The sequence below is a fragment of the Gobius niger genome (genome assembly GCF_951799975.1).
Source record: "Gobius niger genome assembly, chromosome: 9".
Classification (NCBI taxonomy): domain Eukaryota; kingdom Metazoa; phylum Chordata; class Actinopteri; order Gobiiformes; family Gobiidae; genus Gobius; species Gobius niger.
The window spans coordinates 28,987,382-29,015,370 of NC_136860.1; the positions used below are offsets into that span (position 1 = coordinate 28,987,382).

At 40.1% G+C, this 27,989-nt stretch overlaps 1 protein-coding gene across 12 annotated transcripts in view; it reads right to left on the bottom strand.

Annotated features, from left to right (window-relative positions):
* lrp1bb (low density lipoprotein receptor-related protein 1Bb) overlaps positions 1-27,989 on the bottom strand; it is a 451,054-nt gene that overhangs the window by 86,659 nt on the left and 336,406 nt on the right. For all 12 annotated transcript variants that reach the window (XM_079563322.1, XM_079563321.1, XM_079563329.1 and 9 more), the window contains 11 exons: positions 24,849-25,041; positions 21,162-21,287; positions 18,775-18,903; positions 16,346-16,465; positions 13,355-13,468; positions 12,085-12,234; positions 11,495-11,617; positions 3,586-3,705; positions 2,123-2,251; positions 1,575-1,697; positions 234-374 (listed from right to left, as the gene is read on the bottom strand). In XM_079563322.1, the coding sequence (XP_079419448.1) occupies positions 234-374; positions 1,575-1,697; positions 2,123-2,251; positions 3,586-3,705; positions 11,495-11,617; positions 12,085-12,234; positions 13,355-13,468; positions 16,346-16,465; positions 18,775-18,903; positions 21,162-21,287; positions 24,849-25,041 (1,468 nt within the window). The remainder of the gene's footprint in view (positions 1-233; positions 375-1,574; positions 1,698-2,122; positions 2,252-3,585; positions 3,706-11,494; positions 11,618-12,084; positions 12,235-13,354; positions 13,469-16,345; positions 16,466-18,774; positions 18,904-21,161; positions 21,288-24,848; positions 25,042-27,989) is intronic.

Genomic DNA, 27,989 nt, shown 5'->3' on the forward strand with positions numbered 1-27,989 from the left:
CATCATTATCAGTATTGGCTCACTTCATTCCTAAAAGTCTAATTTCTGCATCATTTTCAGGCATTTTCTTCTGACAGATTTGGCCACCGCTTTGAGCTTGGGAAGAAGACTGACATATCCACTCCCATCAAAAACACACTCTTCCCCTCTCCCTTCTCAGCCCATATGTCCCCGTGGATTTCCCAGTGACAATGATGAAGGGTTTCCAGCTGGGAGTCAAGCAGCATTCTTACCTGCGGCCAGACATTTGAGGTTGAGAGGCAGTTCGTCAGAGTGGTCGGGGCAGTCCGCGTAGCCGTCGCACTCCCACTGAGAACTGAGTAGGCAGCGACCGTCCCCGCAGCGAAACTCCTCTGATCTGCACGAGCGATACACTGCACACAAGACCAGGCTCTCATTAACTCGGAGTGCCAAAAGTCTCTGTTTAAGAAGATAGCTCGGAAAGAAAGGAAAAGATGAGATGGGGGACTGAAGCGCATATAGTGGTGTTACAGACTATACTTGCTTATTTTATTGTAAATATAATAACTATGTATAATATAAGACGGTACCGTTGGGATTTCAGAATCTCAGACAGAAAGATAAATAGAAACCATGGACTCACAGCACTCATTACATGGAACAAAAAACACATTATTATCAACACTGCTACGGATCCGGATACCATCAGAGCATTACTCCAATAATCCAATTTCACATTAATAAATTAAGTAAATTAATTAACCTGTTACTTGCTGTCCCCCCAGCAGGTAAGGGGTTGAGTGGTTTGAGTCATGATTAGGGTTTGGGACGGCAAATGTGAGCTATTGCTAATGAGGCAAATCAAAATATGATGCTGTTAATTGTATGATTGATAATGTAGCTACAATAGGATAAGGTTAATACACATGCACATTGTGTGCATGTGTGCATGCTGCAGGGGTCGTGCATGATACGGTTCCTTAAGAAGCTGTTTCGTAATCAGTGTTACTCCTTTTTGGAGAATGTATACAGTACATGTGTCAGTCATGTGATGACTTATTATATATTATATATATATGTAAATACCATCATATAAGTGGTCTTTTCTACCATGATTGGATACTGTGAGTGTATATAATATTTTTTTTTGCTTTTGTTTCCTTGCTTTTTTCCTTTGACACTATGTTCCTTTGTATTTTTTGCACTATGTGCCTTTGTATTATTTTATTGTATGGATTTTGCGGGTGGGTGTTTATAAGCACTTGCTTCGGCCCACTCCATTTGAGCAGAGTGTTGCCTGCTAAAATAAACACATTTTACACAAATGTTCAGAAACTAGTAGATCTCCAGTCACTACACTTTGAGATTTGGATATGCATAATTAGACTCTAACCCTAACCCTGGGATGCCAGATAACAGGTTAAAAAGCTAATTCTTTTTAATATTCACATTTTACCTGATAATTTCTCTAACTTGTAGGCTTTATTAATTAATAATCACTGGACATACTGCAGCGGCACATTGAGAAAAAGTTAAGTCTGGACTTCTCAGTTGATTATAGGTTAAATACTGCCAATATGAAGCTTGATGTCACTATAGACCAATTCCCTTACCGCATTCGACAGACTCATCAGATCCATCGCCACAGTCGTCGTCATGGTCACACACAAATCTCTGAGGGATGCAGGCTTTGTTGCGGCAGCGGAACGAGGTGTGATCACATGTGTTATTGGGTGCTAAGGAAAGAAGGCGCGAAGCAGTGAATATTTTTCACTCAAAACATGGCATGCCATATGCCTCCGGCATTGACTGATTATGAATCAACGAGCACACATATACATCATTCACACATACGTACGCAGGTCAACATACTGTGCTGTGCAAGGAAATGTTAAGCCCTGTTATGTTAACTTATATATTTTTACGACGTTGACATGTGATATTTTGATGTTCACAATACAACATCGTTCTCTTTATTTGTTTGGTTACTTGGATTATAAATTAGCGGTAGTATGCAGTCAATATCAAATTTTGGATGGATTTTGCTGCACTGCTAACTTTTGTACTTCTGTATAGGTAGTAATTACACAAACATATAAATGCATTCTCCAGTCGGTAATTGTGAAAACTGCTTTGTGTTGAACAGTGCGTTCATGTTTACCACATCCAGCTGCCGAGAGCTCATCGCTGCCATCAGGACAGTCCCTCTCTCCATCACAGAGCCAGCGTTTGGGCACACAGGCGTACGAACCAGGACAGCTGAATAGGCCGGGAGCACATGTCACTGATCCTGAGAGGAAATACACAGGCGTACTTTCAAAAAAATATACACAAAACATTGGGTTGACGACACAACAGGTGAAAGAAGGTGGCTTTTACTAATATGGGCCTGAGAAATGAATAAGAATGAATGGTGGGTCCTGTTAGCTTACCTAAGATGAAAAGCATCCCATACAGTATAATGTATTATCCACGTACTGTACATTGAGTGGTTTTGGGAAAAGTTAAGTCATACGCAGTGCCCCGGGTGGACTTGGGCCCACAGATTTTTGTCTGGGGCTCAGCAACTCAGGAGGACAGCAGTATTCACCATGAATTAATATGAACTTGTCAAAAGCCACGCCAATGAAAATCTTAGTTCCCATCTTGCTTGCATGCTTTAGAATAGAAAATACTACCGCTGTCGCCGAATGGGAGTCTATAAAGCTTTGTGACAGAAAAGCTTGTTCAGCCCTTGTAATGTATGTAATGTCCAATCGCATTAGGGCCAATAAAACTAAACTTGTGCCCAGAATGATGGCCCTTTGTGAAGCCAACAGCCTCAGTTTCATTGTGCATCAGCTCCTTTTCAGTAAACACTGCCCGAGTTATGACTGAGTTTTGTGCACCGGCCAGCAATCCTCTGTAAATGAGCTGAAATTACAGGGGAAAAAGCAAAACAAAACAAAACAAAAGACAAAGGTAAAAAAGGTCCATGGATTTGGTGCATAACTTGAATACATGTTTGCTTTGCTGGAGAGGATTCTACTGACATTATTACCTCTTTGCAATTTCATTATAAGCCAATTACACAATGAGCATCCACAGCACTTCAGGACAAATCAATTTCATTTGATCTGCACAAAGCGAACGATCATTTACAGATACAATAACGTGAAAGTATGAACAATTTTACTCCATGTGAACTGAATCGGCAACAGACCTGCAGTGAAACTATTCCATATAAAAGTATTTCTGAGCCTAGTTTATAAATGAAGTTATGAAATTATGTTAATGAGAAACACACGCCTACTAAATTTTGTATAGTTTGTAAAAAAAGAAAAAAAAACTTAATTACTCAAAAATATTGAGCTGTTCATACTTGCCAATATTGTCAACCACTTACTGAATTCCCCACGTCATTCCTCAAACTTAATGCCTTGTTTTGTGTAATGTCAATATACAAACTGTCTACTCTATTTATCAAAAATGTCCTTTAGCCTCATTATCAGGAGATGGATTAACGTGGTCTATTCCATTTCGAGCCAAATCCGCACAATGAGCTGTCAAACACGATACAGTGGACTTGACCTTTTTTGGCACTAACCGCAGATTCACCTCTGTGTCTCAGCGGGACTCACTCACCGCAGATCTGCATGCTCTCGTCCAGCCCGTCCTCACAGTCGTTCTCCCCGTCACACAGCCACTGCTTCGCGATGCACTTGTTTTTGGAGCACGCGAACTGGTTCCACAGGCAAGAGGAGTCTACGATGAGAAATCGGATACTTGAAATCAGTATTGATGAATCTGTGGTTATTGTGATGAGAACACAAAGTTTTTTTTACACAAAGTTCTAAATATATCAGAGCCAATACCGGAGAAAATACAATATTGGGTATCGGCAACAAATATCTGATACTGAAACAATATCAGTTTTAGTCTCTCACCATTTTGAAAATACAACTTTCCCAGATTAAATCTTAGTTAATATAGGCAGGCTGTATGTCTTTTTATAGCTAAGAACCTGGAGAATTTGAGTTAGTTTTAACCTCTGTGAGTTTATTTGTGATCGCCGCGCAAAATGACGCAGCTAGCAACAGCATGTTAAAGCTAGTGGGAGCAAGCTAATGCTAACGGCAAATAATCAAGGCTGGGTCAGAAACTATGATAGAAATAAATTTTAGCTAAAATTTTAGCTTATGAAATGCTGTTAAACAATAACAGATGCACACATTATTGATGCACAAGTTGTAATTATCAGATCACTTTAAGTTGTTTATATCAAAGTAATGTAAATACATATACAAATGTCATATACAGGTGTATATATATGAAAGTCCAGTGGCCCTTGTAAATGTGTTTCCATTAGTTATTTAATAGATGTATAATTGATCTTTAACACCATGACAAGAAAAAAATAAGACTGTATTGAACTTAAAATGGAGAAAAGAGGAACATTATCTTTTTAACTCAGAGAGTCTCTAGGTATTGGTTAATATTGGACATTGGCTGATGCTCAAACCAGTATCAGTATTGGAAGCAAAAACACTGGATTGGCGCATCTCTAGTTCTAAAAATAATAGGTTTTTTTATTCATGAACTTAGCATACCCTGATATGCTTAGTAAAGACAAAAGCAATGATTATTTTGGGGCTACAATAGGACTAAGCCTTAACGTCTGTAGAGTAAATCTACGCTAAGAAAAGCAGGTTCACTAAAGGACTAAACTAGCACTAACTTAGATGGAATACAGGATAATCTAAGACATGCAGGTGATGTCACAGCATGGCAACAGACGCCAAATGGGTGTCTGTGTTGAGCTATGCAATTACAGTTTTTGACATTCATTGAGGGTTCAGTTCAGAAAGAAAATTGTGTAAGTGAAAACCCTCCAGTGAACCAATTAAGAAGAATCCAATAAGGCTTAACCAGGTCTATGACTAAATTTGTATTAATATTAGGCTTGAACCTGTCCCTAACCAGAGCTGCAAAAGCCTTGAGCTCGAGTACCACAGGAGAAGCCTGTGTACCCACTTGCCCCACAGTTTGAGAAGCCCTGCCATAAATCAAACAAAGCAGGAAGCAAAATAAAACGTGAAGCGGCATTGCCTTCAGGAGCGTTTTTAATCACAACTCAACAAGCGGCTGCCTCCCGTTTGCCCCTTAGCTCTTCTGTGCTCTGTAGTTGCTGCTACACAGAGGGCTGCAATGTATATTTCAACTTGTTTTTCACAGGGATATATTTGATGGATAGTTGTGGTTAGGGCGCAAAGGAAAATAAAGGGAATGCTGCACTGACTATTGCTTTATAAATTTTACAACACATATATACTATATATGTACTGTACTTTCAACAAACCATCAGTATGCATAATAATATACCATATATGACAGAGATATTGAGCGTAATATGGCAATGGACAGAGGTCAGGCAGCGAACACAAGTAAACAAACAACAATGGCGTTGTCTTCCTTCTCAGAAATGTATTTGAACATTATTTCAGTACAAAGATCTAAACCTGTTATTCTAATGCTTTGAAAACAGAAGAACAAACAAAGAAGATGCTGAAACTACTGTCCTTGCTATACATACTAGTACGGCAGATACACACAGTACTATCACAATGGCCAAGGTTCTTTACCACAATCAATGCCTCATGTTTTGAAATGATTGGCTAAAACTCAAATTTTCCTCTAGAAAGTTAATTAAAAATAATTACGTATGAAGAAAGAGCTGCAGTAATACGTGGCAATAGGATGGAAACAGCTAGCCTGGCCAGCCACCCTATACACCCCTTTCCAATTCTTTACAAAAGCATGTAGTCTGGTACTCGGTGTTATCTCCGTGAGGCGTGACTGACATGCTGATTAACCAATCAGAGAGACGCATGGTCCATCCAACTTGGCAGCTTTCTGTGCGCGAAAACATTAGAATTAACAAGACATCTTCTGCCAAAACAACGGGCGAATTACAGGTGAGAAAGCTTGCACTGAATGATACACAATTTGAGATTCTTCTGTATTTAAGTCACGTAACATATTTGAATCTCTGTTTAGAGCGATACAAATCACATCGGTTTTGGGACTGGCTGGAGGCAAACCACTAAACTTTCTGTTCAAAAGGTGAAGTGGGCTGGCTGGCCAGGCTAGGAAATAGTATGACATCTAAGAATAAACAACGTGTAAGGCATTTTTTAGCCTTGTTTGATTATTACGATCAAGACAATACTGACAGTGTTTACCAATAATTGACTGTGTTTATATTGGTTAGTGTAGTTGCTTTGTTGTTTTATTTGTTAGCAGTTACGATTGTTCATATAACCATGAAACAAATAATGAAATATGTGTCCTTCTTTCATGTAATGCCATTATTATTATTATGCTATAACATTCACTTTTAGGTTCCATGTGCTATAACTGTGCTGCAGAGTAAAGCACTACCAAAGATGAATAATTTGCTTGTCAGTTTTTGTTTTTTTGCGTCCTTTAACCTTAATGATGTTAATTTAATATAGAGGGAATGCGAGTGATGTCACAGCATAGCAACAGCACAGTAACATAAGCCAAACGTGTGCCATGTGCATTGTGCCACAATGAAAATCCTCCAAGCGCATTGCATACACCTGGTTACTTTTTGCTGCTTGACAAAATAACACAAACAACAAGCTTTACTCGACAGACAATTTATACACTGTCACTGTCATTGGCTAAACGTTTGACCCAGAAGTTGAACCTCATTAATGCTGCCTAGCCAAGCTTAACACGCCACAGATGATGAGACAAGGATGACAACTGAAGAGGCACTCCGCCGATGGTGTAAACGCCATTGTGTAAAATGTGTGTTCACATAATCCTGGCTGGGTCTGTGTCACCGAGCCACCCACCTCTCCCCGGGGAGCCTTACAGCGGTCGCACTCTCTCTGTCAGGCCCTGGCAAAGCTGACAGGCTTTAATGAGACATGGAGAGCGGGAAGTGTGCTGGAGGTGGGGATCATGGATGGGTGGGGTGGCAATCAAACTGAGCAATGAACATCACGCCGCCTTGACACATGTGGACGCCACGCTGTTCAGGGTAAGGGAGAGGGACTTAAAATGACAAATACCACAAGGATTCAACCATGAGACTGTATTTTGTGCCACATCCCTACCTCAAATCACCTGTCTGTCGCTTTATGACCAGCTATCATAGCAGCAAACCATCAGACACCTCAGCCAGTTCATCTCCAACTCCTTCATCACAAAGTCTCAAAGCCTGTGGTTGAGTGGGACTGATTTCTGGTCTATGTGGAGCTGGATGGGCACTCAACCCAAAAACATGCACATTATAGGCTGATCCGAGAGATTCGCACTCATGAACAAGGTGTCTTAGCTAGCAAAGATCGGCAGATGGGTTCCTGGTTGTACTAAGATACTGGTTGAAGGATGGGTCAAATGCAGTACATTTTCCCACAAGACTAAAACAAAAGTTGAGAAATATGTTTTTCCAAATAAATCAAATTCTCAACGCGTCAATGTTAATCAATTGAATTATGCGTTGCGTGTCAGTCATTTGGATGTGTCTGTTTTAGTCCTGGTTGATTATTCAGACTTTCTGTACTTGATACTGGATTTGCATTTCAAATGGCAACAGCTGCTTCAAGTGTAGTACAAAAAGCAGGTCTGAAGCATATTAACTGTATCACACCAAGTCTTTCATGTCCCAATTTCAATCGTGTTTCTCTCTCGCGTCGTGGCGAGGCGCGTCAGGCATTGTGAAGTGACAAATGACTATTTCATCTAATCAGATGTGGAATTTCAAATCCAGAGGCGTAATGACATTTCCCTAAAACCATTTTGCACATGCAGCCAGATTATCAGGAGATGGAGCTTTTTATATGATAATTAACCCTGAGAAATGGGAATATTGTCTATTTGTCCTCAAAAGCTATTCAGAACTTCACATTATTCCTATCACTTCGTCTGATAGAGCTGCAATTGAAGCCGGGGATTTATCATTTTATACAGAAATTACATTAACAGATAAAAGACTGTAAATGGCATTCGTGTGGTGTGCACTATGTTAACAATATGCATGAACAGAAAAATCGCAAACATGAAAAACTGATTGGCTTCATTTGATCTGGTCGTGAGAGAAATGTAAATACAAGTGTTCAAATTTTAAAGCTGGAAATATGTATCTCCATAGCATTTGAGTCAAACACATGTAGCTTTGTTCTGCCACTGAAGATACTTGTCAAGGCTACACAATCTGGATACACTTCCATGTCTGTGTGCCTGCTGTTCGAGAGCTACCGCTAACTCTCTGCCCCTCTTTAAATAGTGACCCAATGTATTTATTTTTGTTACCTTTGTTACCACACAATTAGCATGTCAGAATTAACACAATATATATATATATATGTTTTTTTACATTTATTTTACACCTAGTGCAATAAAAAAAAACGTAAAGAAAAATAAAATATATATATATACATATATAAATAAATGAAAAAGTATATATATAATATATATAAGTATACATATACACATGCATATCCACACGTGCACATGTATACACGCACACACAAACACGCACATACATGTATACACACATATACATATACACATATACATATACATACATACATTTCTGCTTATATCTACATTTTGTTTATTGGGTAAAATTCTAGGCGGTGTGCCTTTAAGATGCATTTTATATAGTATGCACCAAATGACAGTGTAATGACTATGCTGAACACAATCAGCAAACACATTTGCTTTCTTTGTGTTTTAATTAGTTTTTTTTAAATATTAATCCTGATAAATTAATTACATATGGTTTAATGTGATTAAGAATATTAATCAAACTGAATAACACTTTACTTTAGAAACACTTTTTCAGTTTCCTTTTTCCTGCAAGACGTTGCTTAGAGACACACACTGCGTAAAGCCAAAATAAATGTTTCTGTGTATAACTTCATGCAGTTAAGCCAACAAAAACTCATTTCAAATGATCATTCGCCAAAATTTTATTTATTTATTTATTTATGGTTTATTTGGTAGGGACAGTGCAAGTTAATGAACAAGCCACACCGGATTGTAGCCTTAGGCTAATTTTCATCCGCCGTCCCCCATGCGCACTCTCAAACACACTCTCATACATCCTGGCCTATTGTACATGTTTTTAGTTGTAGGGGAAACCGGAGTACCCGGAGGAAACCTACGCAGACACGGAGAGAACATGCAAACTCCACACAGAAAGGCCCCGTCCTTGGTGGGAATCGAACCCGGACCTTCTAGCTGTGAAGCACAAGCACTAACCGCTGTGCTATCAAACAGCTGTTGTCTTTGAAGTGTTTGAAATGATCACACAGGCCTCATATTAATTTAAGTTAAGTAACATAAGAAGCATCAAAAATATACCTCTAATAATATATACAACCTCTAAATAAATTATGCTTGAATGCGATTAATTGTGATTAATTAAATACAAAGGACATGATTAACTCCATTAATCCGGTCCCACCACGAGTTTGAATAGACTTTGGCAACTATCAAGCAGTCCAGGATATACTAAGTCCCAGGTATTTATTTATTTATTTATTGTTTCCATAATAGTAGCTCACAAGGGGAACAACATTTAAAGACCTTTCCGTGCTGTGAGACAGGCTAATCACACTACCAACCACCCTACCTACTTTAAACATGTCAACATATGTTTCCATGGCTTCAAAAATCAATAAATCCCTGCTGCACATGTCACAGTCATCAAAAACTATTATCGTTAGAGTCTATATTTACTATTCTAGTTGTCAGCTCCAATTATACAGAGTGTTACATTACAGGCTCATTCTGCCAGGCTTCATTTAAACGTGTTAAACATGAGAAGAGCTCTCACAGAACCCATCACCATCCGCATGTATGTAAACACAGTGGATCTCATCAGCCTCTCGGACCACCTAAGTCAGTCCTCCCACTCAACGCTGCTTTGGTTTCTGAAGTGCACGCTGTTGATTTCGGTGGGTGACTTTTTACTAATCCATACCATGCTTTAATTAAGACCCTCCTGTTTAATTGGACAGATATCGGCTTTGTCACAGTGAACTATACGAATACATTAGAACGCATCAAAGCACCAAAACCTTCTCTCTTCCTGCCTAGAGTGAAAAGAAAAAAGGAGAGTGGCAGAGCAACCTTCTTTCCTCTTTAAACTGAATACTCCTATCTGGTAGAGAGCTATTTCCGTGACTGATAGCTGGCTCATTAATTAAATTGCTACACAGAAGAAAGCTGGATATGATAATTCGAAAAAAGTGCAAGGGGGAAACGCTGCGTGTCTTTTAACAGGCTTGATATGAATTTAGGGTCAAAATTAGACTTTCAAACAAGACGTAACACCCACGTGAGATCTCCCCGACATACAATAACAGGAACAAAACAAAGTGAAAAAAAATAAAGAAAAAAATGCAGCCTTGTGGCGTGGCGATAAACAATCATCTAGCCTCCGCTTGTCGGCTCATTATATACTGTATGTATTATTTGTTCTAGCCCCGGATCTATTCAAATGACAAAAGCATTACGACAAATGGCGTCTTGTTAATGGAAGATAAATATCCCGGCGTTCACGAGACGGCGCACTGTAGCCCATCTATTTCCACCCATTAGGGAACATAGCATCACTAGAAAACAGTGCCTCGAGTAGGGCTGCGTATGAAAACAGGCACTATGGGGATAACTACTGTGTGGAGGCTATGAGTGGCAATGCAGTTTCACGCAGCGATGAGATGGTGCGGGTAAACAATAAATTAACCTACATATCAGTAACGCAGTGGTCAAAACTGAGGCTAAATCAGAAAAGCACTGGGAGTAATTACTGTATGAACTAGACCCGAACGTCAAATTCAATCAAGACAAAAGCCAATCGTAACAGGTCTACATGTCTATTTAAGAACAAGGATCTAAACAGGGATGAACTTGCCATTATAGCTAAAATTATGTCTAAAACATGAACCAATAATATATTACATTAGCCACTTAACCCCCGCATATGAACTGAGCACATTTTCTCTAGTTTGGTATTACCCAAAAGCAATCTAAAATCTAAAAGCAAAAAACGTGGCAAAAAAGCAACAAAAACACACAACTAAAGAGTGATGAAAAAGTGACAAAAAGGACACAAAAAGTGACAGAAATGGGAGGAAAAAGTGACGAAAAAACAACATAAAAGCAACGGAAAAAGCAACAAAAACACAACAATAAAGCGACTGAAAAAGACGAGAACACAACAAAAAACACTTCCAAAATGTGACAAAAATGCGGCAAAAGAGAGACAAAAAACCCAGACAAAAAATACTTAAAAAATTAGCCTAAACACTGGCCTATAGACTGTAAGCTCCAGTTGAGAAGCTTTTAGATTTGGGTGAAGCTGAACAGGGGGAAATGTCCTCGGTTAAAGGTGGGAGGTAAGAGGTAAGAGGTAAGTGAACTTCCTAAAGCAAAAACAAAATGAACGACCAGCTGAGTGCAGTATTTAGCAGCTCTTGCTTTGAGGGTAAGATCTGTTTTCGTTTCTTACCGCACTGAAACTCGTCAGCTCCGTCCTCACAGTCCTTCTGTCCGTCACACAGCCAGACGCTGGAAATGCAGTTCCCACTCGGACAAGCGAAGTGTCCCTCCTCGCACTTCTGCCCATGAGAGACTGGACACAAACAAACATGGAGTCAGCTTAAGAGCTTGGTGCATGACAGGGGTCGAAAGAGGCTACTGAGCTAAGTTACTCGTGTCAAGTGCAAGCGTTCAACATGAAAGTGAAAGTTTTTCTAATAATGACTTGTTGTTTGAGGGGATTCTGCTTGGCCAGGTTCAGGTTCAAAGGCCAACAAAGATCTTCATTTCATTGGGAGGAAATGTCAGCAGTTCATCAACAATGTGTAGGAATATTCATACATACAGTAGTGGCCATCCTTTTGCTTTGTCTAAACCTCCATCAATACCAAACTAATTATTGGAATTGTGAAGGATCACCAACACGTGACAAAACAGCTCTCGGTAAAGTCTGATGGGAGCTAATCATCTAAGATCACATTAAGTCTGGTTGTTGTTGTCGGGCTTCAGTGAGCAGAGTAGGCGGTTGTATCATGGCGGTTCGAGTGTGGCTCTCCTCACCCTGACAGTTGGTCTCATCGGCGTAGTCTCCGCAGTCGTTGGCCCCATCACAGATCCAGGAGGGGTGGATGCACAGGGAGGTGGAGTTACAGCTGACGAACTCTCTCTCTTTCACCCCCAGCTTGTAAAAGTGTGAGCAGTCCGTGTGGTCTGAATGCAGAGCAGAGCACAGTGTCACGAAGCGAGGCGAGGGATGGGGGAATGGATAGAGTAAGATAGAAAAAGAGGGGGAAGAAGAAGAGAGTGAAAGGGGGAAGGAGAGGGACATAGAAAGAAAAAAAAGATGTAAAGAGAGGAACAGAGAGGGTTGAGAGAGAAAAAGAGAGTGAGAGGCTAAGCTAAGCCCCAGATCTAAGATGCTGGGTTTAGTCAGCATGTGATGTGCATAATTTACATAATCATTCTAAAGCCAAAGGAAAGAACAGGATAGAACAGTCTCCCCTGCTTTCTGTTCCCAAAACCACTAACCTTTGTATTGCTCCAATCACATATGCGAATGTGTAATGTGTTACTCAAATGCAGAAGAATCTCAATCCGCGCATCATTCAGAACAAACTTCATAAACTATTTCACCTTTAATTAAAAAATAGTTTCGTAGTTTGCATGTTGATTTAGCAGAAGAGGAAATCAGTGCAATATTTCTTGTTGAATTGAATGTTTTCGCACACTGTAAGCCGCCCTGCTGGACAGACGATGTATCTCTCTGTTTGGTTAATCCGGCTGTCAATCACACCCTTCAGAACTCACGGAGATAACCCTCAGTACCAGATTACACGTCTTTGTAAAGGATTGGAAAAGCGTGTAGTCTGGCTGGCCAGGCCACCTGAGGGGGGAGTGAGCTCATTTCAAGATATCATTTTAAATGGGTAAAAGTGCCAAAGGCATTTAACTGTGGAGGTCCCCAGCTGTTTGCATCATTATTTTTGGACAGAGGGCAAAATGCTACACAATTTTTATTGTGGGCCAGACCTCAGCCCCCATTCCTCCAGTATATACATTAGTGTTTAGTAACTGGGTGAATGGTTTCTTGATACAAGGAGCATTATTGTGTAAAATTGCATCTATGTTATCACACCACCTCATGTTGTTTGACCACAGGCACTCAAGCCATAAAAAAGTGACCAGAAGAAAAGATCACGAATATCATCTATTGAACCAATTTTGCTTACTAACAATGAGAAAAAAGAAACAAATAAGATTCTCCATCGTGAAGTTTTATAATAATTACTACACATTTAATTTGTTCACATATGAGCTGACAAGGACTTACTGCAATTTTTCTCATCAGAGGCGTCAGCGCAGTCTATGACCTGGTTACACCACGAGGAGCTCGGCACGCAGCTCCCGTCTTTGCAGGATGTTTCTGAAGAGGCGCATGTGACATCTGGGAGACGAGAATTAGCATTTCAAAAAGATAAGAGAGAGGAAACAGCACTCAGGCACTTACAGGTACAGTTCAAAACAATACTTGCAGCCCCTGTCTGGAGGGGTGAATTTAGCTCAGGGACGGATTCACTTTTAAAAGCGTGAAATGATATAAGAGAGTGAAGTGAGGTGGCAAGTCTGATGTGTGAAGCAGAGCTAAACAGGGACTACGTTAATTGGCTGCAGCAGTGGCTCATTGGCAGAAAGTTCACCTGTCAGTCTGTAGGTTAGATTCCTGCTCTGGCTAATGCAGACTGTCACGTTCTCCTTAGTCAGGACACTTTGCATCCCTTGGCTCCAATGTCTAAATACAGTATGTTGGTGTATGAGCCTGTGTTTGTGTGCGCAACTGAGGGACAACGGCTGGAAATGAATCCTGTGTCTAATAAGGTTTAACCAGGTCTATGGCTGGACATGTAAACTACGTCTGGGGCAGGTCTAAGCCAAGTATAAACCTCATGTGAAACTCACAACTGAGAAAAGGTGAAAGGCTTAATTAACGTGGAGTTTGTACGATTCAAACGACTGGTAAATGTCACGGTCCTTTTAGTGAAAGAGCAAGTCACTGCTCTTAGAATGTTCCAAAAAAAAAAAAAAAGCTTTGCAGCTCTGTTGTTAATAAGGAACTTTTTTAGCAAAGGTTATCATAATTTTAGAAAAGAGTCTTCAGCAAGGAAAAAAAGGAGAAGAGCAAACTGGCATTTTGTCGTACATTTTAAAGTCAGTGGCTTAAAGTAAAAGGCCTCCGTTTTTACATACTGAGATATGTTCTTACCTAAGCTTAGACGAGTTGATGCGTACCTGTCAAATCTTTACGTGTGCGCTCAGTCCCACAAAAAAGATGGTGTTAGCCTCTCCTCTATGGGACCAACGGGGTGAAGTTAAAAACCAAGCTCTTCCAGTTTTCCCCTATTTAAATACGGTTACGTGAGTAGTTACAAGGGATGGGACGATAATCAATAATATCGTTAATCGCAAAAAAAGGGGGCAATTAATTGATCGCCACATTTTTTTATTATCGCGATTATCGTGCTAGAAGATAATCGCTATTTCCATCAGACAACCAGTGCCGGTAACTTTACTGGGAGTAGGTTCGTCTCCATGGAGATGTGACTAAAGTCAGCAGTACTTAAGATTTCAGTGGGTTAGTTCCTCATCCAAATCCATTCTTTGATCACCCACTGCAGAAATAGTATTTTCTGTGTCGAGCTGCTCATTAGCTGCATGTTTTGTGTTGATGACAACAGTAAAGTCCAAAACTTTATGTCTAACTCAATATGACATTTACAGCAGACAATGAAGAGGAAAACTAAATAATTTCCCAATGTCCATCATTTCTGCAGTTTCAGTGATTTTTTTAAACCATAGGCAAATATCGTGATAATATCGTTAATCGCAAGTATGACCCCAAATTTCATTATCGTTCCATCCCTCGTAGTTACACGATCCATTTTTATCCGCTTCGAAAATCAACATGTTTAATTTTGTGTGACTATACTTGGATCGTGTAACTGCTCACGTAACCGTATCTAAAAACGTAAAAGAGCTTGGTCACTTCTAACTTCACCCCCTTTGGACCCAAAGAGGAGAGGAGGAGAGGCTAAATGCTAACATCTTCGGTCTTTTTGTCTGACTGAGCGCATACGTGATGACCAGACAGGTACGCATCAGCTTGTCTAAACTAAACTATCTCAGAATGCAAAATGGTGGCCTGTTCCTTTAAAAGTCATGAGGCAAGATTTGGACATTATGGAAGAGCAAAAGAAGAAGTTTTCTTGGTGAATGATGAGGATGAATGAGAACATTTGGAGAGGAGACATTTGGATAAAGTCAGAAAAATTGGATTTCAGTGAAGAATTATAGTAAATATAGAGTGGTTTTACACCCCTCTTTGTCTTCCAACGCCTTTATAATGAATTATGACACTGAAAAAGCACTGACAAGGAATTTACCACACACCAAAACTTTAATGAATGTTTAAAAACAACACAACTCACAGGTTGAATGCTAAAGTCATGAAGAAGTTTTACTCGCGCACTAGGATTGATTTTTTGTTGAATGTTTCTTGGGTAATCAGTGTTGATTTCTCTTTTTACTGGAAAGAAATTGATATGACTTGAGTCTACAAAATAAAAAAACAACTAATTAAAAGTGGTCTGAAAACTCCCCGAACCACTGAATCTGGTTGGGGATGCCAGAAAGTGCATGAAAAGAGGCATAGAAGAAGACAAAAGACAATACGAATGCAAACAAGTTAGAGAGTGTGAAAGAAGATACAGTACGTCTAAATGTAGGTAAATATTTTTCTGTGCCAACTCCGTAAAAGGGAATTGAAATTGTGAGCGATATAATGAGAAATTACTGTTTACATCCAATTAAAAATAAGCCAGAGATACAGTGACAGAGAGGGAGATGGGCTTCTTCCTTGGCCACTGGATAGTTTTACATTAATTAGGAAATGCCACAAAGGAGCTAAGTTAGATGCCCAAGGTTCCTCCAGTCTGGTTCAATCAACTGCCGGCAAGTGCCTACGCACTCAAGCGAATACTGTTTCTCTACAGACCAATTACAGCATGGAATTAAACACACGACATACCCTTTTTGTGTCATTATTGCACCTTCAAGTTCATAACAAACCATTCAGGGCACGAGGAAGGACACACAAAGCTCAAAGAGAAGTTTCGTTTGGTTGTTGGAGGTTGAACTTTTCCAGATCTCCGGGCTCATTATACAGGCGAGGCTTAGCGCAGCGTGAAGCAGTGTATTTAATCTAAAAGTTGGTGCGGTCCGCGGCGACAGAGAGGATTGAATCAGAGATCAAACGAGCCCGACTTACTGGTGCAGAAGGCTTCGTCAGAGTTGTCCCCGCAGTCGTCCACGCCATCACAGAAGCGGCTGTTGGACACGCAGTGCTGGTTGTAACACGCTCGGAAGCCCTTTCGACAGCTGCGGTTTTCTGAAGCACAAAAAAAACAAAACAAAGAAAAGGTTTGATTGCAGAGTTTGTGAAGTCTGGGTAAAGATGGAAGATTGTAGTAAAACTTTTAAAAAGTAGCCATCTGGACAGGGTTGATCAGAGTTCAGGATGTTTCACCTCTTATCAGAGAAGATTCTCAAAGACATATAGTATATTAACATTCAGTTCCTTTATCAGTTTGTAGAATTACACTGACATACAAACAGCTGGAACAAAGGGCCTTCAGCCTTGCACAAGAAAAGCTTTGGTTGAGTCGAGGCTGTTTTCTTGTATGTGCACAACTGTTGCTTCTCTTTTTCAGCCTCATCCTCTTTTTCTCCTTCACATCACGCCTCTTGTACTTCATTCAGCATTTAGGCTCATTGTTTTTGAGCTCTCCAAAGGACAAATTCTAAACTTCATTTATCCCACCGTGAGTTGGACACCGCCTGTGTCCTGAGAGAAATAAAACATACCCTGATCCAAACAAAATCACCAAAAAAGAGTTACTAATACTCATATACCATGTGTTTACCTCAGTTTATTGTTTTTTCTTCTTTTATGTTTAGTCCCATAGATTCAGATTCACTTTTTTCCAGTCTTGACCCCAGGATCCCCATTATCAATGTTCTTATGGTACGGGAAACCACAGCACATGACAAATATGTAAACCTCAAAATGCCTTTAATGAAGGTTCTTGAGTCCTCTTCTGTTCTCTGAAGTGTCGAACGTTTTGTCTCTCATCCAAAAGGCTTCATCAGCGACACTTAAGTTTCGGCTCAGCCCGCAGACTAGATATACACCACTGGGAGGAGTATAGCTTGGCTCAGTCCCTTCCCTCTATTAACGCCTATTCTCACCAGCAGGTAAACATCTTTGTTGACCTAACTCACACCTGAGTTTCAGTCTGAATGGCCCTACTCTCAGCTGATCACTATTAATTGATTGACTGCGGAATTCTTCCGCAGTCAATTATTGGTTTTCATGTTCTTTATTATTATTCCTCTTCCATCTTTTTCCCGATATTCTAGAGCTTTCAGCACCTTCATGCTTTGTGCAATTTATGCAAGTTATGCATCAAAATGTTCCGCATGTTGAGGAGAAGGGTGCTAATACTTTTGGGACTTCTGCAACTTACGGTTTTTCCGCAATCGGCCGAAATGTCGGAGATTTTTCCCATTGACTTATAATGGGGCTGCCGCAAATCCATGCTTTTCTGCACTTTTTTCTGCATTTTATGCAATTTCTGCACTTTGTGCATGTTCAGCTTATGCAACTTGTGGGTTTTGAGAAAAAATTGGCCTTCTGCAGATTTCCAGTTTTTTTATACGGGAGTTTGAAATTTTTGCATTGGTGTGTATGGGGGAATCCAGCCAATGGGGGAGACTCCAGGACTTTCAGCCATTTGTGCAGCTTCTGCCAATCAAGCACTTTCAACAGTTTGACCAGTTTATAGAATATACAAAGTGTATGCAATATTAACAATTTATGCAAATTAACCACTTTATGCATTTTAAACCGTTTATGCAACTTAAGAGTTTATGCCATTTAGGATTTATGAATTTTAAAGAGTTTATGCAGTTTACATAATTTATGCAAATTAACCCATTCATGCATTTTACCATTTTATGCAGTTTATGCAACATGACATTTTGTGCATTTTACCAGTTTATGCAAATTAGATTATGCAAATTAAGCAATTTATGCAATTTGAAGAGTTTATGCAATTTCTGCATTCGCTTCCCGCAATTCCGCAGTCAATCGCAATGGCGCAGCCATTGCATTTCTAGTTACTATTGATCCTTGGCTGAGTTTCAGCCTCATAAGCATGACAGAGCTCTCCAGGCCTGGAGCGAAGGAGATTGTTGTACAGTAGAGACAGGTCAAATCGAAATCTGCCATTCTTGTTCAAGGAGGGATTTTCTTTCTTCTTTGACTCCTCTTTCAAAGTTTTTATTTCAATAACATTCTAACCTCTCTGTACTTAAAGGAGTGGCTCTGAGGTGGAGGTGAACAGCGGACTGAGGGCCGCTTGTGCTTTCCCTGCGGTGTTGATAAAGCCTTTTTTGTAGCTGTTTTTTGGTTTCTCCAATGTATTGCTCTTTATATCTGGTCTGTGGGCTGAGCTGAAACTTTAGTTCGCTGACAAAGCCTTTTGGATGAGAGGCGAAACGTTCGACTCTTCAAACACAGAGTACAAAAGATGACTCAAGAAACTCCTAGCCTACACAGACATCTCTTACGCACATTTTTTCCCCCATATTTTCTTCCTGCTACATTGTTATCTAAACGTATTACGCGCCTCTTACCACAGTATTGCATCTTCTCGTCTGATTTGTCCTTGCAGTGGGCCACTCCATCACAGGTGAGCTGGTAGTTGATGCACTCTCCGTTGCCGCATTCAAACTCAGTGTGAATGTTGCAGGACGAGTTTTCGGCTGCGCGGGGAGATAACAGAGGTCGTGAGTATCTGCCAGTCCAGCTGTTGAACGCGTTTGCACCTCCACGTTCACAGTAATTAACATGGAAATCCAGACAAGCAGCTTAATTTCATATCCTTCACAATGCATGCTAATGACGCAGCTAATATAACAAGTTTTAATAAGATAAGCTAATCCCAATGTCACACAAAGTTGCATTGTGAACATATAGCTTACTTTATCAGCGTTTGTCCATGGGTCTATTTGTTGGAGCCAATCATTTGTATATTTTCTTAAGGTCATATTTCAGGATACTTAAGTCTTGATATTTATGTAGTATAGCTTAAAATAATGTTATGTGTTAATATTCTGAAATAAATATATAGTCGTACAATGCACTAGCAGAGGGTGGACAACCACATTGTAAATGCAACATTTAGTAATGTGCATGGATGAGACTTTGACTATACAGACAGCATCTCTGGAATTGCCCATATATGGTCACGGTTAAAAACAGTTAAGGGGGAAAACAATTTGGAGAAAAATCTAAACTTTATCTAATTATTCAAAAACTACTTTAACAAATGCTGAATTATGAATATAGTTTTCTACTAAATAAAAATACAAAGACATGGAGAGGAGAATAACGGAGAATGCACAGGAACAGGAAGCTTCATGTTAGCATTGTGCTAATGCTAGTGCTAGCTACAACTGCTGTTTTTTCACTTCTACTGAACAATCTGCTGAGAGAAAATATCACATGGACCCAATTTAGACTTGACTTTATTTGTATGTGATAAATAAGTTTACATTTTGCCAGAAAATGGCTAAAAAGAGTGAAAAACTGCGTTTCCCAAAAGATTATATTTCCCCCCTCGCGAGGCCACACCCCCTTCTATGAGGAGATGCTGTTTGTATCTATGTACAGGATTAGAACAAGGATATTATTGCAAACAGCACTTCTACTTTCAATTAAAAAAAAAGAAATTTAAAAAAAAGGTTTAGAACAAGGAAGGTGTTTACTTTAGACTGTAAAATTCAGGGAAACTTCAGGGAAACCTCTGTGACGTACACCAGGGTGTAGGCAGGCAAATTAAGTGAGGAAGACATTCTAAAAAACATGCGCTAAAGAAGAATTACTGATTTTTTGTCAGTTTGCATACTTTTGGCTGCCTTCTTCTCTTACAGGAACTCTAGTTTAAAGTGCATATGACAGGTTTCAATGCTTTTGAAAATTACTTATTTAGAAGGATAACGTCAGTTGTGAGTTCATCAGTTGCATAATTATTATTATTTCAGTGAAGCTGCAATATTAAATGTTAATGAAGAAATCTTGGGCAGAAAAGTTAGTCTTTATTTAAATATTTAAGCTCCTGAGTGATAAAGGTAAACTTCCAAAGCAGTTTGACTAATTTCCCATTGGCTTAACATGGTTGGTATGGCAACAGTTCAAAATTGTTTGCCTTCATCTGTGTCACTTCCTGTCAGTGTCCAATACGGAAGTGAAACAATAAACATCACAAAAATGGCCAAACTAATCTTAAATACGGTATAACTGTGTTAACTATGTGTTCGCAAAAAATGTGACTAATGTGCCATATGTACTTTAATTGGAAAGGCTTTGAGCTTAGTTCAATGGCTACTTTATCAGAAAATCATAGAAGTGGCGTTATTTTATCCACTTAAAATACAGTGTTGTTTTTCATTATGTGCACAGTTAATCTCTGTGATAAATGCATAAAGAAAAACACTTACATCGTTGACCTAATCAGCCCACGCCATTGCGCTCTAGTCATAAGCACGACTTTGTGGTTGTAAACACTTCTCCTGATCTTTTGATTACCTCAACATATGTGCAATTAGCAAAGAAATCTACAGTTTGATTCTATTTGATGTGATTTCATGAGCGAGGAGCCGCGGCAGATTCGTCTTTTGGTCGTGAGCAAAAGTCAATTAACATTAGACGCAGCAAAAATTGACTTTCGGGATCATTATTGCTGCCTAATCAAACAGCGATCGGCGGCTTGCTATGAACGCGTTCCTGTTTATGTTTGGCTACTCAAAGCGGGGATCGATAAAGGGGCTTCAGAGGTTTATGTAAACACCGCAGACGGGACCTTAAGAGGAGCCGGGACGCGCTCTGCATGAGAGATGTCACCGATGACTTTGTTAAAAAATAACTAATCCATATAAGGTGGCGTTGAAATCGATGGAGTGTACCAAGGATGCTCCAAGGGTTAGCACTCGTGGCCTAACGCTTATCAAATTGGACGTACACACGCATCTGTTGTCATCCAGCAGCACGCGTTCGCCTCGACAGGAGCAGTTGACCCTTCCCTGCGGGGTCAAAAGGCAGAGGTCTCCGCATCCTCCGTTCATGTGGCGGCACGGCGACAGCTCACCTTCAAAGGAAAAAAACAACAACATTCAGCGTTAATGAGCGAGGCATCAGCGAGAACTCTTCCCCAGAGACACGCTTCCTCTGTAGGAGTCAACTACGCTGCAGCGTGATTGTCTGATAGGATCATAAAGAAGTGGGTGTGCGTGAGACATACTTAGCCTTTTGACATTTTGTATCTGGTACTGATTAAGGACTTTTGCCAAAAAGAGCAAACTCAAAATTATACTCATTAATTTCCCAGGCAATAATGAGGGGCCAAACTTTTCACTGCAACAACCATCTCATAAAATACTTGACCTTCCAACTAACAGCAGGGTTAAAATATCAAACCGCAACCAAAAACAGATCTAAAATAGATCAAAATTTAACTTAAGCATGAGAAAACTGGGGGTGTTAACCACGTCTAAACCAGAAAAAAAAAAAAAAAAAAAAAACTTAAATTCATTGAAGCATAAATTACATTCTTAAAGGGACTATACAGACTTAAAAAATGTTAAAATAATGTATTTTCCTCCCCCTACATGTTCCAGCCATGTCCTAATGTGTAGAATGAGCTTAGACCTGTTCACCACAACTGCCTCTTAATATAGAAGGTGCAGTTACACGTATGACCTGAGATGGCAGTAGTGAGTATAAAATGGCAAACTTGCATCTCGCCCCTTTAAATTCTTGAAGCATAAATTAAAATATCTGCAATGAAAGTGGAAAATGTCCAACATTGATGCTGGGAACCAACTGAAGAGGCCAAAGTACCATGAGTTTGAGAACCTCTGGTCTAGGTTTTGGTAAAGATGCTGCTATATTTACTACTTTGTGGATCTCCTGGTCTGTAAACATATATATGAATAAAAGGTTCAGTAAGATTTGGATAAAACAGTTGTCTAACAAGAGTTTACCACAAAATACTGTGATATGTTAAACACCAGGCTTAGGTATTATGCATATTTCTCATACTGTTTACTTAAAGGTTGATTTCTCCTTTTTGATTGCATTTTCAAGCATGACAACTGGGCAGGTAGTGCATTAATGTGTCTCAATGCCAGCAAGCTAGTTGTTGATTATACAACCTTATAAAGTCTTTATATTGCTGCTGGTTAACGTCTGATGATTGCAGCAACATCACCAACATGTTAATGGCATGACCTTGTTATATCCAGCAATTATGTCAAGTATCCTGTTCTCTGTTCTAATAAATGTGCCTTATTAGTGTCATCGGTAGCATGTGAATGGGTAAATTGCTGTTGTCAGAGTCTAGCTCGGATGTGTAAGCAGATGTTTACAGTGACAGCACCACATGTAACTGCATGACCTTTACACTGCGCACTTCAATCACATGCCTAACACTGAAGTAATGACCTAGATTTTCAAGATACAACCAGGTGCAACTTTCACTGCAGTTTGCAATCAAAAAGTGGCCCAATAGATTGAACCTCTGAAATTAACAATACTGCACAGTCTATAATATATATTTTTATTCCAAATGCCTATTCAGTTATAACTTTGACCTCTTATTGCAACTTTTTACACAAGTGTTTACAGTGTTTAAAAGCCATATACAGGTTAAGACAAAGGGATGTTTTTTTTGTTTCGCACATTTCATGCCACAATTCATGCCACAATTCATGCCACAATTCATGCCACAATTTTAGCTAAAGCGCTTCACACAAGGGAAGGGGATTTCATTAACTCCATCACTGGTGGGGGCAGACTACTGTATGTCAGCTTCACCTGGGGCAGACTGAAGGAGGTGCGGCTGCACACATCTGTGCCAACCGACCACCACCAACCAGTGATGTTAAGGTATACGTCATTGTAGAACTATTTGTCATCTGCATTTGGTTCAGTTGGTGTCAAACTCATTTTGGGTCGCGGGCCGAAATTCAGCTCCCACGGCGGGTCGCGGGCTGCATATAATAGAGAAAATGTTTCCAATAAATGAATAATAATAAGCTGTGATTTGGTCAAAGCCCCAACTTGACTGTAGCTTCATTAATAACAACGGCTTACACTTGCATTGCACTTTACAAGCCTGTGTCAGAAGTTCCTGAAAGTACAGTAGTATTCATTATTCATTCACTTGGTGGTGGTAAGCTGTTGTTGAAGCCACAGCCGCCCTCGGGCAGACTGTCCATTTACCACATGGCTATATAATGTGTTGTTCATATCCTGAGCTCTTATTATGTCAGTGCCCTCTGCTGGACACGTCTGGAACTCTATCCTTTTATTTTAATTTAATGCCCCCTAGTGGCTGGAATGAGCATTCTGGTTATTCTTTAAAAATCCATATCTCCGCACAGGAATGGGCTAGAGACTTACTTTTTTTTTTTTTTTACATACTCTGGAATTTGTGCTCTACATGGCATTAAATCATGGGCCGTATGTTTGACACCCCTGCGCTAGAGCAAGCTGTCAGAGGACACTTAGGATATGTCATCATATTGAACTGGCTATGTCTATGTTCAGTTGTAGATGGAGAACTGGCCAGTTGTGCATATTTTGGATTGATGGGGGTAACTGTAACATCAAGGCAAAACCCACACAGAAAAAAAAACATACACATTTATTTAGCACAAATGGCCCTACACAGTCCAGGAATCAAACTACACATTTAGTGTGTATTTTTCAGCTTCCTTCCGCCTTGCAATCACTGCGTTTTTTGTTTTTGTTTAGGCTCTCTGGGGGCACAGGTAAACCGTTTATATCCTTATTTATAACCCAAATATTGTTGACAAGTGAAACCCAATAAGGCCAACAGCGCAATGATCTGAAATTGAATAACATGATTTTCAGATGTGCCGCTGCCGCTTGCCTGTAGCAGGTGTAGCACTAGCCGGCTCGGGTCATGGATATGATTATGTCCCATGATGAGATAAATGAGGAACAGTGCAGCTCTGGGCGTCCGCAGTCCAACCGGTGGGACGCACTTAAGCCAACTTCGCCGCGTCCTACTTGGAAATTAAACTTCAGACGACACTTTAGAGACTCCCACCTCAACACGGGCTTCGTTTTTATTAATTACCTTGGAAACGGAAGCTGCATTTTAAATAGGCTCACCTTCATTTATCATTCCAACAATTTGCACATCAATATAAGAAGCATTTAAAAATATATGTGTTGGTTACTTCCTAAAAGCCACACGATTGATGCATATTGACAAAAGCAGAATGTCTTCAGGGTGTAATTGACTAAAACACAACATGAAAAAAGCAGGGCAGCCTTATTTGCATTATATATTGTGGCTCTAAAATAAACAGACCTCTGGTGGATAACACAGCATGCATGGGGATCAGCAAAGTTAATACTTTTCTTAGATAAAAAGTGCATAGAGCAACATATTTATTTTGCCCCAGTGCAACTTTACAGCCTTAATGAAATATAGCTGCAGGCAAAAGAACATACAGTACTGTGCAAAAATAAATAGAGGAATAAACACCATTAAAGCTATACTCATAATATACAACTGCCAAGGAATTGGTCCAATCTCGCAATTGTACTGTCAATACTAGTTGTTTGTCTCTGTTAAAACACAAATCAAATCTATTTAATTTCCAGTAGCACTCACAGTTGTTGGTGTCCTTGGCCACAGTGATGATGCCCATTGGCTGATGGGGTATATCGGCCCGTAGCACTTTAGTATCCGCTCCTGTGTACTTGTTGGCGCGCAGTACTGCCCGGCGAGCCCAGTCCGACCAGTACATGAAGTCTGCGTAGATGGCCAATCCATAGAAGTTGCCAGATCCAGACTTGATTATTACCTGAAAACACAGTGAGAGAGAGTGAGAGAATTGGTCAAACGCGATTAATTTAATGAATCGCGATTAATCATATTTCCTGTATCTGAGCACACATGACCCAAAAGACAAAGCACTTGTATTAACTACATATTGTAAGCCAGGAGTCTCCAATCTTATTAAAAAAAAATCGATTGACAGCCCTAGTAAAAACACAAGCAAGAAAAAAGTGTACTTTAGTTACAGTGTATGACTGCTGCTACAAAAGTCTCCTACCTCATCCTATGTTCGGAAAAGTTCTCCTACTACAACTACCGTGTTTGTAGACAGTATTCCCAAACCTGTGTGAAACAATACTTAATGAATTGTCCCTTGCAAATTGCCTTTGCATTGAGCACTGATGGAAGAGAGGCAGCCATTCTTTGCCATCACCCCTTACAACCACAACCTCTCACACACATCAACACAGGAAAGGCAGGTGAAGTGTCCTGCTCAAGTGAACAATGTCAGCAGGAGATGGGATTCAAACTGCCAATCTCCCAGTTATAAGACGACCCACTCTACCATCTGAGCAACGGCCGTCCTGTATTTCCCCTATAACTTTTGCTTACTTTACATTAATATTGATTTAGAAAGACCTTAAGCTATATAGACCAAAAAATACTGCACCAGAATAAACTGCAGCTAAATGCTCATTTCCATCTGCAGCTTGTGAAAGGTGAATAACAATTCCACCATTTCAAATTTCCCCAGGATCCATGAAGCCAAAAGACAAATGCTTTCATATTCATTAAAATTGATTAAATTCTAGTGGCATTTGCACTCTCATAACACTAATTAATTGCGGATCTAGATACTTCCCCAACTTTGAATAAAACAACACTGTCAACTTTCCAGACTTGCAAACATTGTCAGTATTTGCGCTGCCTTCCAAATGCAAATCAAGCTGTAGCCGGAGGAAGGATCGGCATAAATTTGAGACGCAGCCCTCGCCGAACAGAATCTGCTAAATATTGTTTGGACTCGTTAATCAACACATCACCCCCGCCGCCCACACGACTGTTTAACCCAGATGTTAGGCTGGGCAAATGACAGTTTTGTTGGTAAAAAAAAAGATGCTGAAATCCATCAGAACCCTTCCATTTGGGACAATTCAGGATTGAGCAAAAGGGGATCAAGGCGTCTCGTGGCTGTGTGCTCTCCTATGGCCATTAGTGGGACAGCCTCGTAAAGCTGCCGCGCATTAGCCTCATGCCACACCAGGATTAATAGGACAGGTGTTGATGAAAGGGCTCGGCGTGTGGAGGAAGCTGGTCATAGGGAGAAAGAGACAGAGAGAGAAGAGAAAAGACGGGGAGAGAAAAGTGGAGCGAACGAAGCGCCAGATGGATCGGACTGAACATATTGACAGGAAATTAGATTTGGGACACATTTGGTTTACAGCAGCAGGCGATACATTACTGTAGTGTCAACATTGTTTACATGCTACAAATTAAGTCTTGTACATGCATTAAAGTGTGCTGTGTGGTGCTGCTGTGGTGCAATACAGCAGGACTGGATTGTACAATGAAAATTGTTGTTTCTACTTTCCAAGACCCAATGATTTAGTCAGATTTATGTCATGTAGAAGCAATGTGTATACATACAAATACGGACTCTCTTGTTGAAAAAATGTAACTTGCAATATTATCCTAATAAAGCTATCATACCAAACCAACACTTTCCTAGGTGTGGACACCTGTCATAGGTGATCAAAAGTCACCACAGCTTGTCACCTCTTTCGTCGCGTGACATTGGAGCACATCTACGTCACACTCACATGAAAAGGACAGCGGTTATCAGCAAACGGCTCTATTTTCAGGCCCCTTGTCATGACAAAAAGGTCATCTCCCCACAGTCAAATACTTTGCCACATTTTTCCCATCATGCACTTCACTGCCCTTTGTCGAGCTGCGCTTTCATCAACAGCATGCATCTCCAAATGGCACCATGGAGTTCTACCGCTGCAGTCAGTTTGTCCAGGTAATAACACCTAATATAAGTCCCTGAGGTCCAGCGCCACAAATCACTTAGTTAATGCAAAACTGCCGTCCAGCAATTTGTTTTCAGCAGACGATTATTCAAGTGCAAAGAATTAAATGTTTTCCTACAATGTTTCATTTTAAAGGGTTGGTGTTATTTACTTTTTAGAGGTTGTTAACTTTGTTACATTGTTGTTCTGTCATCAAATCATGCCTGGAGCTAGGCTTCGACCCATATATGCATCCTGAGGTCCTACATATCCAGGAAATGCTTAATCTTTTCATTGCAAAGTAAGATGACTCGTCATAGCTCCAAAACAGCCACATTTTTTTCTTTAAAAAAAAAATTGAATCAGCTGCACATTGAAGGAGCACAAGAGGCCGGGATTGTGAAATCAGAATTGGATATTGATATCAACAGTGGCGCAGTTGGTACAGTGGGTCATCTCATGATTGAAACGTAGGGTGTTCGAATCCCAGCTCCTGAAGATACACACTGTCGTTGTGTCCTTGGGAAAGACACTTCACCCACTCTGCCTTCATATGTATGGTATGGTATGTTTTTTATTTGGACAGGGACAGTGAAACAATTTAACATTGACGAAAAGGACCAGGTTATAGCAAAACTGCTCATATCCACCTGTAGTCCCTGGGCAGGTTGATGTTGCAGCAGTACAACAGTTACTACAACTTGCAAAGTACTAGTTTTACCACTACTCAGAAGGGTACATTATCATTATCTGCTTTTTTGCTGATATCGTCAAATTGCAACTCTGTGGTTTGATGCAGCCCAAACACACTCAGTGCTCCTGCTGCTCGGTCTCGTCAAGCTCTGAGTGAGTGACGGGGGATTTAAGCAACAATGGTGACTTTCAGAAGAAGCTGATAAAAGGCACTTTACGTAAGTTCACGTGTTTCGTGATCAAATCGAAATTGTGATCCAGGCCAAAG